This window comes from Mus pahari, chromosome 17, assembly GCF_900095145.1.
Source record: "Mus pahari chromosome 17, PAHARI_EIJ_v1.1, whole genome shotgun sequence".
Lineage (NCBI taxonomy): Eukaryota > Metazoa > Chordata > Mammalia > Rodentia > Muridae > Mus > Mus pahari.
In genome coordinates this window covers 2,877,547-2,895,371 of record NC_034606.1, presented here as the reverse complement: position 1 = coordinate 2,895,371, position 17,825 = coordinate 2,877,547, and the positions used below count along the sequence as shown (strand labels likewise).

Below are 17,825 nucleotides of genomic sequence, written 5' to 3'. Positions count from 1 at the left end.
TGCACACAGCATGCACCTATCTGCCCTGAACACAGCATGTATCTATCTGCCCTGCACACAGCATGTACCTATCTGTCCTGCACACAGCATGCACCTATCTGCCCTGCACACAGCATGCACCTATCTGCCCTGCACACAAGCATGTTCTGCTCTCCCTGTTCCCACTTGTAGAGCTCCTGGCCAGGTCCATATCCTCTTTGGGGCACCTCTCCAATTGCTATTACTCTAGCGTGTCACATTACCTTCTTCTACAACAGTGTCGGTGTGTGACCATGCAATCATTCCTCCTCTGAGTGAACAAAACCCTATTAGAACATCACTTCCTTTTACCTACTTTCCATTTCTCTGATCCAATTTAGTAAAAACTCAAAAGCATTCCACAAACATTTTCTCTGATTCTTTCCTTTCTTTTCTCTCTGAAACTTGCTGCGAGCAGGCTTATGCTCCCCAGTCTGATGAAACTGCCCCTATGAAGGTTACTAGTGTTAAAATGAAAGCTGACTTTCGGCGCCGTCTGCCTGTTAGTAGCCTCTCTTCCAGCACACACATCTTTGCTTTGGGCCCACACTGTCCTTGGCTCTGTCTGCCCCAGGCCTTAGCACTGGCTGGGTGCTGGGTCTGGAAAGCACTTCCTCCAGTAGGTGAGGTTCTTAGCTGCCTGCTGTTTGCAAGTTTAAATGCCACTCTCTTAAAAAGGTTTCCCTCAAACTAACTTTTCAGCAATTCCACTCGCCTTGTCAACTCACTGGTCTCATGGCTGATTCAGCCCTGCAGAGCACTGATCTTCTACCGTGCCCAGGGAGTTTCTGTGCTGCAGCCTCTCCCAGTCTGTGCTTGTGAGAGTGGAGCCTTTTCCTTGCTGCTGCCCTATTCCTAGGTAAGGCCTGACATCAGCAAGCACTGACTGCATGACCCAGGGAAGTGCAAGTGGAGCAGCTGTGTTCTTACTCTACCTTCAGATGTGTGCACTGGGGCTGCTCTCATTAAGACTCATGCCTTAGATGACATTTCTGAAATGCTTGTATAAGCTTGACATTTTGTGCTCTATAACTTAAGTTTTACTCTCCATTTTTGTAATACTGTTGTTCTTTCTTTCTTCTTTCTTCCCTTTTACAAACACTTTTGGACTATGTAAGAATTCCTATCCTATTATTTGAAGTATTATAAAAAATTAGCAGAGTCCAAACTAATGAATTTTTAGTCATATATAAATAAAAGGATTTTTTTTTTTTTGGTTTTTCGAGACAGGGTTTCTCTGTGTAGCCCTGGCTGTCCTGAAACTCACTCTGTAGACCAGGCTGGCCTCCAACTCAGAAATCCACCTGCCTCTGCCTCCCGAGTGCTGGGATTAAAGGCGTGTGCCACCACGCCTGGCAAGGAATTTATTCTTAAAAGTCCTAAATAAATGCATAAAAATTGGTTCTATTATTTTTTATTTTCACTTAATTTTGTGATTATAAAATACATAAATCTATTACAGAAATACTATACAGAAATTATTAAACACTGAAAAACGCACAGTTGGATTTTTTCTTTCTTTTCCACTATTGTCTATTTACACAGATGGAACATACATGTCTTTATATATTCAGCATCATAATAGGCTTGCTTTACTCTATATTAGATCACATGCTTTTAGTCCACTGCAACCAATGATACCTATATCCTGTGACATATTTGGTTTGTACGCTTAATATCACATCACTATAACTAACAATGAAATAAATACCTCTGTGTATATTCTTGCCTACTGTTTTCATGATTTTTTTGAACTCTTTTTTTGGTTTTTTGAGACAGGGTTTCCTGGAACTCACTCTATAGAACAGGTTGGCCTCGAACTCAGAAATCCACCTGCCTCTGCCTCCCAAGTGCTGGGGTTAAAGGTGTGTGCCACAACCACACGGTTCTGATTTTCTGAACTCTTAAAACTTTTCAAAGTGGGATTCTAACCCAGTGTCCTCAACCTCCCTAACAGTGCAACTCTAACACAGATCCTCACACTCAGTGACCTCTGACGATAAAATTATTTTCATTGCTACCTCCTAACTGTAATACTGCTACTGTTATGAATCATAATGTAAATATGTTTTCCAGTGGCCTTAGGTGACCCCTGTGAAAGGGTCATTCGACCCCCAAAAGGGTCATGATGCACTGATTGAGAACCATTGAGAGCCAAAGGAGTTTGAATTCATTCTTAATATGTAGATATGTGGTACTAAGAGTGCTCAAGAAAATGGTACCAATTACATGTCTATGACAACTGTATATGATGAAATGCTACTGTTAATTTGGTAGGTACTAGCTTATTTATGTTTCTATCTTTGAATATTTATATTTCTATTTCCTCTTCCTATAATTTTCCATTCATGTCCTTTATCCTCATTTTCTATTTTGGGAGGACAGGATATCTTTACATTATTTCTACTGAATTATATGATTATTTTAAGTTAAGGATATTAATTATTTTCATGGCTTATATATTTATTTTTTTAATATAGTTTTTTGGGGGTGAATGTTTATGTCCTGGTTCATGTGTGCAGGTTAGAGAACGACTTGTGAGAACTGGTTCTCTCTTTGTACGGTGTGAGCCATGGGCATGGAACTCAGATCAGACATGGTGGAATAAACTTCTTCCTGGAAGACATCCCTTTCTCACCTAACTTTCTGAGAAAGGGTCTCTCTCTCAACTGTAGCTTTGCATTGGGTTGGCCGTGTCTCCAGTCTTTCAGACTGTGTCTCCAGGCCCACGATGCTCCCTGGCTTTTCCGCGGATGCCAACCCCTGTCCGCATGCTCACACGGCTGGCACTTTACCTACTGCGCCATCTCCCTAGCCTCCTTGATGACAGATGTATATCAAAGGCTCTAGGAGGTGTGTTTATATTTACTGTTCGGTCTAACTGCAAAGTCTAGTTATTTACAAAGTTGTTCTGTAGGGTTAGAGATACTAGCTTGCACCTTACACTAGTAAGAATGGTATTAGTTAGAAGAGCTTGTCTTAGCTTGAAAATCAGTTTTCTGAACTTATTTTTCAGTTATGCTGAACTGGGAGACTCAAGAAAGATGCTTTATCATTATTATTATTATTATTATTTATCTACATATGCTGGAGGCACAATTTAATAGCTAGATCTTTACTTATGGGTCACATGATAATTAACCGAAACCTTTGGTATGTGTGTGGAGACAACAAGACTGGTAAGTAGTAGATTTATTTTATGATGTGACAAGAATGACAAATAATATGTTTACAATATTATAAAGAAAGCTTACTGTACTGCTGCTAGAAAAACCAACCTACCTGCTGGTGCTGGTAAAAATGGGTCCTGCTTTTCCTTCCGGGGCTAGAATGATAAAGACTGTACCACACTGTTGGGTGATGTCCACATACACATAGCCAAAGCCAGTGAGGAATACAACCTGCCAAAAGAATGTTCCGAATATGATTAATAAGAAATAAGAACACTGTTGAAATGGCTGACTTAAAGTATCTCAAGCTCTGATTCAGCATGCAAACACTTTCTAACCATGTGTACAAGCTATTTGGTTGACTTGAAAAAAAAATCAAATCCAGATTTTTCAATATCCAGGCTGTAAGGTTCATGGAAACAATGATGGATGATGGGGCGTGACTGTCTTCATTCTCTGGGTTTTGGAATTGGCACTAGCCCTGTGTGGGCTGGAGGCCAGCCATGGGGCCAGCTTTCTGTGTACATATGAATTGCTATGGAAAAAAACCTTATAACTTAGGACTGTAAATGCAATGTGCAAACCTTTTCAGGTGCTTGCATTTTGACTTACTACAGGGACAATCCCACAGGCTGAACAAACAAAACAAAACAAAACAAAACAAAAAAACCAAAACCAAAACTAAAACCAAAAAAACTCTCACCAAATCTAGCAATAAACCCCAAGTTCCCTCATATGACCAATGATTTCAGTAAGTTCATTCACTTAGTCTCAAAGTTAATCTCTCAGTCATGAGAAAGCTAATGAATAAAAGAGCCTCTGCTATCTCAGGAGCCAGGTGCCAGCCCAGCAGAACAGATGCCCTTCTGCATTAAATACCACTGCTGCCTAAGTGGATAAAAATGTGAAACAGATCAGAGCCATGTGATAAACAACTGCAAGAGCATCATGTTCACAGCTAAGGTTACCTGAGGGAAGAGGCAAGAGCCTTCTTGTGCTTGAATGCTGGGTTTCATGACCTGCAGCATCACATAGGTCCAAGTCTGGACCTTTCATTATGGTTAAGACAGTGATAAAAGAGCAAAGACTGACAGTCCCTAGATGAAGAAACAAAGCTAGACATTTGCCTGACAAGCAGTGAATGTGTTTTAATGGCACACAAAGGCACCATGGATTGTTTATACAGACTCATGGACTCACACATGGAAGCAATGTCAAGGTCCCTGGGCCTCTTTTACTGTGGCTGTCACGTTTCCAGGGCACTTGGATGTCATCCTGCCTCTTCTTTCTCCCCATTGTGCCCCACTGTGATGGGCCTCTGTCCTGGTAATGTTAACATCTCGACCCACTCCCACATCCACCTCCACTCGTGGGTTCTCTGTACCTACAACACCCCCGCCCAACCCAAAACACACACATGCATCTTTAACACAGTTGAAGGACACCTCATTCTACGAGGTTATTACGTGTTTCTATTCCCCTCCTTAGCTCTGCACTCTAAAAGCAGTTAGACACACTTCTACATGATCACAAAGCCTACTATTTATTAACTATTTACAGATCTGACTCAATCACTGGAGTCTAAACTCTTTGAGAACAAGAAAAAGCCAATTTGCTGTGCTTGACTTCCATATAGCCAAGTATCCCCAACTGTTTTCCAAAAAATATTTCAAAGGACTCTGTATCCTGATTTTTCTCTAACTGTTCCAAGAATTAATTTGATTATCATAAAAATTAAAATGTCTTAAAATTTAAAACTAAGTGAATTATCAGAACATTCCCTGTTATAAAAGCCACCACTTGGCTGGCTCACCAGATGGCTCAGCAAATAAAGGTGCTTGCTGTCATGGTGGACGACCTGAGTTTACTCTCTGAGATCTACATGACCAAGGAGAGGATCTATTTGAAAATATAAGAAAATCTACTAGAGAATCTATATAAAGAATCTAAGCTGCCTTATGTCACTGACCTCAGCTCCCATGTGTACATACCTACACTAAATAAAGTTAATTTAAAAGAAAATCGAAGGCATTCTTTGTTTGAAAGCTTTTCTCCTATTTAAATATTTAGTCACCCTTTTTAGGATAGTTTTCTACTAACTTGGTGTAACCCTTTAAAGCTTCCTGTCAGTCTTGTCCTTGACTTGACCTTATGATCCAGAGTTTTAGCCGAGCTGTCATGCCTCGAGGAAGGAAATTAAATGATCAGAACAGGGAACTAGTTAGTGTTCAGCTCATCCTCGAAGTAATTTCCAGGGAATAGGAAATGAAGATGTTTAAATAGTTGAAGGCAATACAGACAAGCCTGCCTGATGAACTCTATTAAATACTCAAGGGACTTTTGATAGCAAGAAAATTAACCTAAACTTTCAAGGTACTTCTGACTAAAATATCTGGACTTTGATTTTTGCTATCTATGGCCCCGTCCCTCAACACTGAGAATGGAAAAAAAAAAAGAAAGAAAGAAAGATTCTGACCCAGAGCCCTTCTCCCGTGGCTTTCTGTAGTCAGAGCAACCAACCCTAACTTTGTGCAAGGCAGAGGACTGAGAAGGAGTTAGCGACTTGTGGTGATCTGAATAAGAATTGCTTCCCTAGACTTTTAAATTTGAGTCCTTGGCCCCCAGCTGATGAAACCATTTATGAAGGATTAGGAGGTGTGTGTTTGGAGGAGATATATCACTGGAGGTGAGCTCTGAGGTTTCAAGAGACTTGGCTGGTTCTAGTAATTTTTTCTTTGCCTCCTACTTGCAGATCAAGATGTGAGCTCTTGATGTTCCTGCCACCATGGCTGTGTTATGCCACCATGGCTGTGCTATGTGACCATGGTTGTGCTATGCCACCATGGCTATGGTATGGTATGGTATGGTATGGTATGGTGTGCTGTGCTGTGCTGTGCTGTGACTCTAACCCTCTGACTATGAGGCCAATTAAGTGCTTTCTTTATAAGCTGCTTTGGTCATGGTGTGTTATCATAGCAAAAGAACAATACTAAGACAATTCCCAAGAGAGTTGTCTGCCTCTCATCGCACCGTCATTCAATCACTTCATCCAGTCTTTGACAAGACCATAGAGAACGTATTAAGAGTCAATCATCAGAGAAGATAAAATCATATCCTTCAATTGCTCACAAAAAGTATAGTGCTAAGTATAGTGTGTAAATAGTAAGACAAGTGAACAGTTTGCTAGGCATGCATGTGCACATCAGGGAATCAGAGTGTTGTGTCCACTTTCCTTAGCACTTTTGGCCAGCACATCCAGGGCACAGGACAGGCAGACGATACAAATAGTTAAACAGCTATTTGAAAAAACAGCTCTGTGGCATATTTCTGGTACCCTGTATCTAGCTCCCCACAGCACAGAGCAGGATTTACGCCCACCCTTGCAGGCCATATAAGAAGCTTTGGCTAATAGGCTGAAGGTAAAATAGAAATACTGCTACTGCTGAGCTAAAGCACAGGAGGCAGAGCCCCTCTCCTCCCTTGCCACACAGACTGTTAAGAGGGTTTCCTGCTACAGATCAGTGCTTGGCCATATTGCCCACTGCCTGATACTGGAAATACAGTTTTACTGGAACAGAGCTCTCTCTCTCTCTAATAATGGAGTTAAGTTGTACCAGAGATAATATGGATCTACAGCCTAAAGTCATGGACTTTTTTTTATAGTTGTGTTATACCTTATGTCTAGGTATCCATGCTCTTTTGCAACTTTCCTACATTGATATCAAGTTATGATTCTTTCTTTAGATAACAGAACATTGGCAAACAGAAGTATGGAAAAGCTTGTGCATTGACTTCTTGCTGCCACACAGGATTCCTGGCCTGGTTCACACATTAAAGGCCACATGGCGAGAGAGCTGCTCAGATCACCCAGAATGAAGTAGGTTATTCCTCCACACAGAAAAAGCACTCATGAGGACATGTTATACAATCATGAGAACCTGTTCATCATGGCTATAAGCCAAGGTCTTCAGATAGTCTGTCATAATGGACAGATACAAGGTGATGGAGCCTCTATTGTTCTGGGTCCCCTAATGATAAGCACAGGGCATGTAGTATTAACTAGGCACAATCTTGCTTAGACTATAGGTCAGGCAGTTAAAGTGGACAGTGAAAGCTACAAAAATGGGATTGCCATAGAAGTGTCAAAGCATTTTGTCAAACTATGGCCAGAAAGTACTCAGGAGACAAATCATAAGCCCAGGGTAGAAGATGAAGGGCTTGCAAACACTGACAGGATTACTGGCCATTGCTGGCTATGTCTAGTAATGAATGAGAAACAATTGACCTGGACATTCTGCACCTTGCAAATACAACTGCTCTGTAGGACATTGATGGCCTGAGGATCTGCATTCCCTTTAGTTTGACTGCTGAAATCATGACTGTGTTTCTCATGTGACCAAGAAAGCCTTCTCAGTTCTTCTGGCATGAGCAGTTACAGTAAAGAAATCACCTTGGCCATCAATTCTTCAGTTCATTCTGTTTCCTACATATGGAATAAAACAGTTCTACACACCCACTGTTTTAGTTAGGGTTTTACTGCTGTGAACAGACACCATGACCAAGGCAAGTCTTATAAAGTACAACATTTGAGGTTGGCTTACAGGTTCAGAGGTTCAGTCTATTATCATCAAGGTGGGAGAATGGCAGCATCCAGGCAGGCGTGGTGCAGGAGGAACTGAGAGTTCTACATCTTCATCTGAAGGCTGCTAGTGGAAGACTGACTTCCAGGCAGCTAGGGTGAGGGTCTTAAAGCCCACGCCTACTGTGATACACCTACTCCAATAAGGTCACACCTACTCGAAATAGTGCCACTCCCTGGGCCAAACATGTACAAACCATCACCCCCACTAACCCACACTTGAGCTTTACTGTTTCTGAGTAATGATGCATATTATACTAGGATTGATGGCTACTCATGACCCAGAAAGAAAAGTCTCGCCACTCAATGGATTTGCCAGTACCTCGATTTTTAGACTTCCTAGACTCCAGAACATGAGAAATAAATGTCTGCTACTTATGATCTTCCCAATCTACAGTACTTGTTATAGTAGTGCACACAGAGTAATGCTAAAAACCCCTAACAGCATGAGACAGTCTAATAGCCTCTGAACAAAGGTGGGTCAACAGTCTGATAATAGACTACCTTGGTGGCAGGATTACAGGTTAAAACCTTTTAACATTGAAGTGATTAAGAATTCAACAATGCTACACTTTCAGTACAGAAAGACTTAGGAATAATGCAAGCACGGAAACAGGCTTTTTAAAGGATCAGGGTTATAGTTACTGTCCGGTGGGTGGGGCTTGAGTAAGAAGTCAACTGAGCTTTGGAGAAATTACAACAGCCTATGAGCCCAGGCTAGAAGGAACGGATTATTTGAGCATCAACAAAAGCTTTATATGGCCAAGGAAGATGTCCTAAGGGCGGACCAGGCACCTGATGAGTTCTGAGATGCTCTGCTCCCAGGAGGAGGGACAGGGCAGGGGGAAACGAGATGGTTTCCTGTTTCAGGTATAAATTCCTCAGGGAAACTTCCCAGAGAAACTTCAGAATTGGCATGGGCAAGAGGCTGCAAGATGTCTCTCACTTTCCTCCTTTCACATCGGAGACATTATCCTGTTCTACGAAATAACGGGGAGAGAAGACAGTAGGGTTCTTACATCTGTCTACAGACCTGAAAGGAAAAGAAGATGCAGATCCAGTACCCTTTTGCAACAGGAGACTTCAATTTTGATGCAATGAGTGGGTAAAATTCTTATTTATTTCACGTGTGGTTTGTACAGCGTGCCTTTCTGCACTGAGTACAGACCTCCCTGCCAGGGCGGCCTGTGAGCCCGAGGAAACCCTTTCACACCCAAGCTTCTCTGTGTCGGGTATTTAGTGACAGTAAAGGGGAAAGCAATTGAATGACCAAAGCATATAGTTACAAGCTGTTGCTTGTCACGGAGCTCTTGTGTTCTGTGCTCCATGAGTCTGTGTCACAGAACGTCACTAAGTAGGCCATCTTACCTGCTATAAAGAACACCAAGCTGCCTGACTCTTAGAATATCACCTCTTACTACAACTACCAATAAAAAAAAATGTAAATATAACTTATGCTTTTCTGGGCATTCTATTATGTTTACCAAAATGATTATTACATTTATATTTAGCATAAATATTTAATAATTATACCTATTTAACTTTCCCAAGTAAATCCGTTTCGAGGTGACACACAGGAGGACATTGGTGGGTTTCTTCCTTTTCTGCCACCTGTGCTTTCCCCAGCAACCCAGAGGATCAGGGAGGATATCAGAAAGGACTTATAAAGCACTGCAGTATGGTAGGCCACATTAAACTTAAATAAAAGTTAATCCTGTCATTGATTTCTTTTTTTTTTTTTAAAGATTTATTTATTTATTATATGTAAGCACACTGTAGCTGTCTTCAGACACTCCAGAAGAGGGAGTCAGATCTTGTTACAGATGGCTATGAGCCACCATGTGGTTGCTGGGATTTGAACTCTGGACCTTCAGAAGAGCAGTCAGGTGCTCTTACCCACTGAGCCATCTCACCAGCCCTGTCATTGATTTCTTATATGGACACCATCTCCAGTCTTCACTAATCCCTTCCTCACTTGGTCTCCAGATTCTATTACAGTACTTTCCTGATGGCCTGATTATTTCCTACCTGCGTGCTCCTGCCTCCCTCAAATTCTGTTGTTTCCCTTGGGTAGAAGACAGGCTCTGCTATCTTTTATCCCAGCCTATTCTGGCCCCCTTTTAAAAACCAACATTGTCTATCCCATTGTCTGTTTTATTGCTATGCTGAACACCATGACCAAAGGCCACACAGGGAAAAGAGTGTTTATTTCACCTCACAGCTTATGCCCCTTACTGGCCTTTTCTCATCTCTCTCTCATCTCTCTCTCTCTCTCTCTCTCTCTCTCTCCCTCCCTCCCTCCCTCCCTCCCTCCCTCCCTCCTTCCCTCCCGAATAGAGTTTATTAAGGGCATGGAAAGGGTAGTTAAGAGGGTGGTAGAGGCAGAGAAAGGCAGAGAGAGAGAGAGGAAGAAGAAGAGGAGGAGGAGGGAGAGGAGGAGAAGAGGAGGCCGGCCATGAGCACGTGGAGAGAGGAGGAAGGGAATGGGGAAGGGGAGAGCAAGAACAAGAGAGAAACACAAGATCAAGAGAGCAAGAGCTCATCCTGCTTTCTTATAGCTGCCAAGACTATAGGCCCAGACGTGGCACCTCCCATGGAAGCCTGGGCTTCAGTAGGAATCAGTCAAGAGAACACACTGGTTTGCCCATTGCCAATTTGGTAAATGCATTTCTCAGTTCCTTCTTCTGAATGACTAGCTTGTGTCAAGTTTACACAAAACTAGCCAGCACACAGGATACAAGGAGAGTGCTTTGCCGAGCAATCCTGAAGACTGGATACGATCCAGGACATTATGAGAATCAATCCCCCAAACTTGTTCTTTAATCTCTACACTATGTCATAGAATATAAATTCTAACGCGTGCACGCACACGCATGCGCGCACACGTAAGATTTTCAGATACTTTTCTTCCTTCACAGAAAATCCAAGATTAAAGATGATAAAAGGCAACCCAGTTTCCTATTCTAGAAATTTTAAGTTAAAGATGGTATAAAACTTATCTAGTACAGGGAATTGTTATGTCTACAATGAGCTGAAGATATGGTAATTAGGAATTTTATTTTTCAGCTAATTTAAGCTATGACTCATTTTTCATTTAAAAAAAAATCCATGCCTATACTGGGAAGAATCAATTTAAATCTTGTTACTTATATACTCATGTGTGAAGTGTCTGTTCAATAGTTTTCTTTGTTAGGCTGCTTCACAGAACTCAGATGACCCCCAAACTTATTGTATGGCCAAGGACGACCCTTGTTCCTGACCTTCTTCCAGATGCTAAGTGCTGAGATTACAGATATACACAGCCAGGCCTTCTTCCCTTTCCTCCCCCTCCCACTTTTGGTTCTTCTGAGACAGGTCTCACGTAGCCCATGCGGACCTCAAATCTGGCCGACAGCAAAGGTCAAAGGTCGGCTTTGCACGTCTGCTCTTCCTTTCACCACCCACCCGCTGGGATTCTAGCATGCACCGCCCAGCTATGCTGAGAAGTCCTTTAGAAAGTACCCCAGCTAGAGGCAAAGTTCTATGTGCAGGTTGTTGTTGTTTTCCTGGGCCTTGCCTCTGAACAGGTCTCTAAGTGTGGTAAGAGACTGTCTTCTCATCCATGCAGGGAGAAGGGGTAAGAAGCAGCCAGCTATCAGCAGGGCTCTGCTCTAAGTTTTCTTTCTACTTAAACTCCCAGTCCACTCATTCCAGCTTTGGGTGCAGCATCTACACTGAGGGGATTGTCGTAGACTACTGGCAATACATTTAGAGTATCTGAAATATGCAGCATTCAATATACAGTTTCATACAACATATTTGTACTGGGGAAATAGTGACAGTAACTGAAGCAGGGACTTAGGTCAGGTGTGCTAAACCTTTTGACAACATAATAACGTCATTTACAAAGCTCATGCTTACGATCCATGCAATTGAATTAAGTTTTGAAAATCTCTTAGTATTCTAAGTGATTTTGTGATCCGATGTTGGGCTGTCTTCACAGCTACCCTTGGCGGCACACAGCCTGGGACATGACCGTCTCAGATGCTGGCAGGGTGAGGTGGAGATGCTTGTAAAGTCCTCTGGGCTGAGACATTTGGTTGGTGGCTAAAAATACAGATTTGGAGCTTAGGAGGAGTGTGAGGGCCAGAGAGATAACTGGGAGTGATCAGTAGGCTAAGGCTATGAAATGAGTGAGATCTCTCAGAAAGGAAAGGGAGAAAGATACATTTCTAAGCTGAAAGGGAAGCTTTGATAGGGAGATAAAGAGAGAGCAGTACATATTCTGGGTATGATTTCACCAGCTATACACTTTTTGAAAAACATTTCAGAGAAACCTCTGCCCCTGACTATCTTGGAAATGGTTGTGCCTCAGCCAGAACAAATGACAACACATAGGAGACTAGACAAGGCCACTTGGGGACACTTGAAAGGTTTGCTGGTATCAGTTCTGGCTCCAATGTGGGGTTGGAATGGATGGATAAGAGAAACAAGCAAGCAGCTCCACTACCTACACAGCTTCTAACTTACTCTCTCACTTTGGCAATGTCTTCCATATTCAAATTGGAATGGAGGCTTGACCAGTTGTGTCATGCAGTAGTGTTCATGACAACTCCTGTGGTATGCACCAATATACACTGACTGTCAACAGTGTCCTGGCTCATTATGGCCCTTAGTAGATGTATCTCATGATAGTTTTATTGATATGACCTATGTTCAGCATAGTTTAAGTGCTTTTGGGAACACTGTGTTACAGTAGACCCATGGAGTAGATAAAAATACTCTCTGGGTGGATTAACCCAGTTACAAAGAAAGGGTCTAGGAGAACCCTGGGTTTTCTCATTCAACATACTTCTTACTGGCTTGGATGAATATGTAGACTATATGCTCACCATATCTGTACCGGAAATAAAGCTACCATGGATACTTAATATATTAAATGAGAAGTGTCACCCCTGCTTTTTTTTTAAAAAGTACTTTTAACAAGGTAACCCAATCACAAAAGAACATACATCATATGCACTCACTGATAAGTGGATATTAGCCCAGAAACTTAGAATACCCAAGGTACAATTTGCATAACACATGAAACTCAAGAATAAGGAAGACCAAAGTGTGGATACTTCTTTCTTAGAAGGGGTAACAAAATACCCATGAAAGGAATTACAGAGACAAGGTTCGGAGCAGAGCCTGAAGGAACAACCATCCAGAGACTGCCCTACTTGGGGATCCATCCCATAAACAACCACCAAACCCAGACACTAGGCAGATGCCCACAAGAGCCTGTTGACAGGAGCCTGATATAGCTGTCTCTTGTGAGGCTCTACTAGTGCCTGGCAAATACAGAAGTGGATGCTCACACTCATCAATTGGATGGGGTACAAGGTCCCCAATGAAGGAGCCAGAGAAAGTACCCAGGGAGCCAAAGGGGTCTGAAGCCCCATAGGAGGAACATCAATATGAATTAACCAGTACCCACAGAGCTCCTTGGAACTAAACCATCAATCAAAGAAAACACATGGTGGAAATTGTGGCTCTAGTTATATATGTAGCAGAGGATGGCCTAGTCAGTCATCAATGGGAGGAGAGGCCCTAGGTCCTGTGAAGGGTCTATGCTCCAGTATAGGGGAATGCCAGGACCAGGAATGGGAGTGGGTGGGTTGGGGTCGCGGGGGAGGACATGAGGGATTTTTGGAGGGAAAACCAGAAGAGGGAATAACATTCGAAGTATAAATAAAGAAAATATATAAAAAAATAAATAAAACCAACCAACCAACCAAGATAGACTAGGCCAACAGTAACAAGATTTAATCTTAATGTCCTGGGGATAAATGTAAAGTCTTATTATTGGGTTCAAAAAGTCAACTGTGTAGCCAGTCACCTACTAAAGACCAGGGGGATGTGGCTGACCACAAGTTCAGTAATAACAAACAGTCTGAACTTGTTAATTAAAAAGTTAAGTCAAGTTACTGCTTTATTAATGGAAGCACTGGTTAGACCATATTTGGAATACTGTGTGTAATTCCAGTTGCCAGATTTTACAAAGGAAGCAAAACACACTGCTGTGTTTAGACAAGGGTAACTATGGTGATGTGTTGGGAGATCACATTTACTGAAGAAGTGATTCAAGGAACCAGAATGTTTGGCTTGGGTAAGGGAACACTTAGGGATGTTTAGGCTGCCATCAAAAACCTGTAGTGTGACTGCAGCTGAGGGAAGTAAATAGTCAGTATGTCCTAGACCAGTGGCTCTCAGCATTCCTAACACTGTGACCCTTAATACAGCTCCTCATGTCGTGCTGACCTCCAACCACACAATTATTTTTGTTGCTATATCATAATTAATTTTGCTATTGTTATGAATTGTTATACAAAGCTCTGTGTTTTCTGATGATCTCAGGTATCCCCTGTGAAAAGGTCATTTGCCCCCAAAGGGGTCGCAAAGATAGAGACAGCTTCCAGTTGCCTGAGTGAGAACAATGCCTCTTAACATCTCCATTGGAAAAGCCACAGCTACCACACAGGGATGCTTTGAGATGAGACTGATGGAGGGGCTCTATACTAGGCAAAAGAGGGAGAGGAGAAAGATGACCAGAGGCCCGCCAGTGACCTCTACTTGGTGGAGGGAAAAATCCTCCTCTACTACTGGGGGATTTATGAGTAGATCAGGGGCTAACTGGTTGATTACATGCTGTAAGCTGCACTGGCCTACTACCATCTTAGAGCCGGTGCTGATCAATGGTCTACCTCAGACTTAGTATACCCAGCTACACTTTATTTACTCAGGTCTTTGAGGTGAGAATCATGCCCCATTTGGGAACATGGTAGTGTCACGCTCTTGTCACCCTGGTGCTTGCAAAGTGGAGAGAAGAGGATCTTTGGGTCCCCAAGCTTACTAGCATAGTTAGCCTCAGATTCCAGAGAGACACTGTCTCAATTGTTTTTTTGACATTTAATGGCTCAGAAATAACATACACAGGAGGTGAAAAATGGCTTCATGTGTAAAATGCCTGCAAATTGAACATGAGGATTTGAGTTTAGATCCAAGAACCCATGTGAAGCTAAATGGAATGGTGTGTGCTTACAATCTCTTGGTTCCTAGATAGAGGTGAAAGATGGAGATAGGAAATCTCTGAGGAGACCCTACCTCAAATAAAGTAGAAGGTAAGGACGATGACTTCCACATGTGTGCTGCACATGCATGTGTCCATACACAGATTCATGCGCATATGTGTACACATGCACAAAGATAAAAAGAAATTACTTTGCATAAACTATCTAGTAACTTTTCATGATCTTAGGTGCAAAGTCACAATGGTCTTATTAAGTCCTAAATGTCTCAGAACTGTTTTCTTTCTCTGCATCACAGCCACCTTGGCATTTAGTGCTCTAAAAAAAAGTATGCTCCAATCTGAGCTTTGAAACTTCCAACAAGTTCTTTCTGCTTAGAAAATTCTCCCACTCTCTTGTCTAATTCCTGCCTCTATGGCATTGGAGGTACTGATGGCAGGCCCTCACCCAGGGAGTGGCACATTCCTAGCCCTGAGCGTCCTTCAAGGGCACCTGTTTCCTTCTTCACAGCACTTTGAGAGTTTGCAATAATATGACTGCTTATTCTTACTAATGACTGTCTCTTTCACATGTAAAGTTGACAGCATGGGCTGTTATACTTCTCAGTAGCACCAAGCTTTGTTACTGGTATATATCATAAATCTAGTAGTTGTTGGCTGGATGAAGCAGGCTGTAAATAGTTGCTAGTTACATGGTGACTTCTGTATCTTGCTTTGACTTAAAAAAAAAAATTTGCTTAGCTACCAAAAATAAGGTTCTGATTACCAGAAACCGAAATCTGTATGCCATCACAGGGTTCTAAACAATTCTGCTGATAAGATCAAAGTAATGACAAAATTATTCATGCAAATTTGTTCTGTATGCCTTCACCATTTACTGCAATTCTCTAGGCTCAAGGAATCCTTCTTTCTGAGGTTATAAAATTTTTTTGAATGTATTGTATCATATACGCTGTTTCAAAATTATAAAACATGAGACTATCCCAGGTAAAAAATAGCCTTAAGATATAGCTAGGATTGGCAGAAAGCCTGTACCCATTGTTAGCATTCTGTCCAAGCTCTGCCCCACAGTTACCTGGCAACAGCTAAAAATAAAAGGGGCTGCTTTCTGCAGGTAACCTCAGGAAATAGGAGGTTGGGGGGGGGACCCTCCAGAATGCACCAAAGACCTGGGAGGTGAGAGAGTCCCAGGACTCAAAGGGAGGGACTTTTGATGAAATGTCAGATCCTGAGGAAATCCAAAACATCATTAGATCCTACTACAAAAGGCTATACTGAACAAAATTGGAAAACCTGGATGAAATGGGCAATTTTCCAGACAGATACCAGGTACCAAAGTTAAACCAGGATCAGATTAATGATCTAAACAGTCCCATTTCCCCTAAAGAAATAGAAGCAGTCATTAATAGTCTCTCAACCAAAATAAATAAATAAATAAATAAATAATAAAAAAAATAGCCAGTCCAGATGGGTTTAGTGCAGAGTTCTATCAGCCCTTCAAAGAAGACCTAATTCCAGTTGTCCTTAAACTATTCCACAAAACAGAAACAGAAGGCACTCTACCCAATTCATTCTATGAAGCCACAATTACTCTGATACCTAAACCACAAAGACCCAAGAAAGAAAGAAAACTTCAGACCAATTTCCCTTATGAATATCCATGAAAAATATTCGATAAAATTCTTGCTAACCGAATCCAAGAACACATCAAAACAATCATCCATCATGATCAAGTAGGGTCATTCCAGGCATGCAGGGATGGTTTAATATACAGAAATCCATTAACGTAATCCACTATATAAACAAACTCAAAGACAAAAACCACATGATCATCTTGTTAGATGCTGAGAAAGCATTTGACAAAAATCCAACACCCATTCATGATAAAAGTCTTGGAAATATCAGGAATTCAAGGCCCATACCTAAACATAATAAAATCTATATACAGCAAACCAGTAGCCAACGTCAAACTAAATGGAGAGAAACATGAAGCAATCCCACTAAAGTCAGGGACTAAACAAGGCTGCTCACTCTCTCCCTACCTATTCAATATAGTACTTGAAGTCCTAGCCAGAGCAACTCGACAACAAAGGAGATCAAGGGGATACAAACTGGTAAGGAAGAAGTCAAAATATCACTATTTGCAGATGATAAATGATAGTATATATAAATGACTCTAAAAATTCCACCAGAGAACTCCTAAACCCGATAAACAGCTTCAGTGCAGTAGCTGGATATAAAATTAATTCAAACAAATCAGTAGCCTTTATTTACACAAAGGACAAACAGGCTGAGAAAGAAATTAGGAAAACAACACCCTTGAAAATAGTCACAAATAATATAAAATACCTTGGTATAAGTCTAACTAAGGAAGTGAAAGATTTGTATGATAAGAACTTCAAGTCTCTGAAAAAAGAAATTAAAGAAGATCTCAGAAAATGGAAAGATCTCCCATGCTCATGGATTGGCAGGATTAATATAGTAAAAATGGCTATCTTCCTGAAAGCAATCTACAGATTCNATGCAATCCCCATCAAAATTCCACTCAATTCTTCCCAGAGTTAGAAAGGGCAATTTGCAAATTCATCTGGAATAACAAAAAACCTAGGATAGCAAAAACTATTCTCAACAATAAAAGAACCACCATGCCTGACCTCAAGCTGTACTACAGAGCAATTGTTATAAAAACTGCATGATATTGGTACAGTGACAGACAGGTAGATAAATGGAATAGAATTGAAGACCCAGAAATGAACCCATACACCTATGGTCACTTGATCTTTGACTAGGGAGCTAAAACCATTCAGTGGAAAAAAGACAGCACTTTCTTTTTTTTTTTTTTTAATTTATTTATTATTATTTTCTTTATTTACACTTCAAATGCTATCCCGAAAGTTCCCTATACCCTACGCCCGCCCCTGCTCCCCTACCCACCCACTCCCACTACTTG

The 17,825-nt window shown here is 41.5% G+C and overlaps 1 protein-coding gene across 4 annotated transcripts in view; it reads right to left on the bottom strand.

The window, feature by feature from the left end:
- The window catches only part of Vps13b (vacuolar protein sorting 13 homolog B), a 529,582-nt gene that overhangs the window by 22,921 nt on the left and 488,836 nt on the right, over positions 1-17,825 (bottom strand). For all 4 annotated transcript variants that reach the window (XM_021217240.2, XM_029548110.1, XM_029548111.1 and 1 more), the window contains exon 55: positions 3,301-3,419. In XM_021217240.2, coding sequence (XP_021072899.1) covers positions 3,301-3,419 — 119 coding nt within the window. The remainder of the gene's footprint in view (positions 1-3,300; positions 3,420-17,825) is intronic.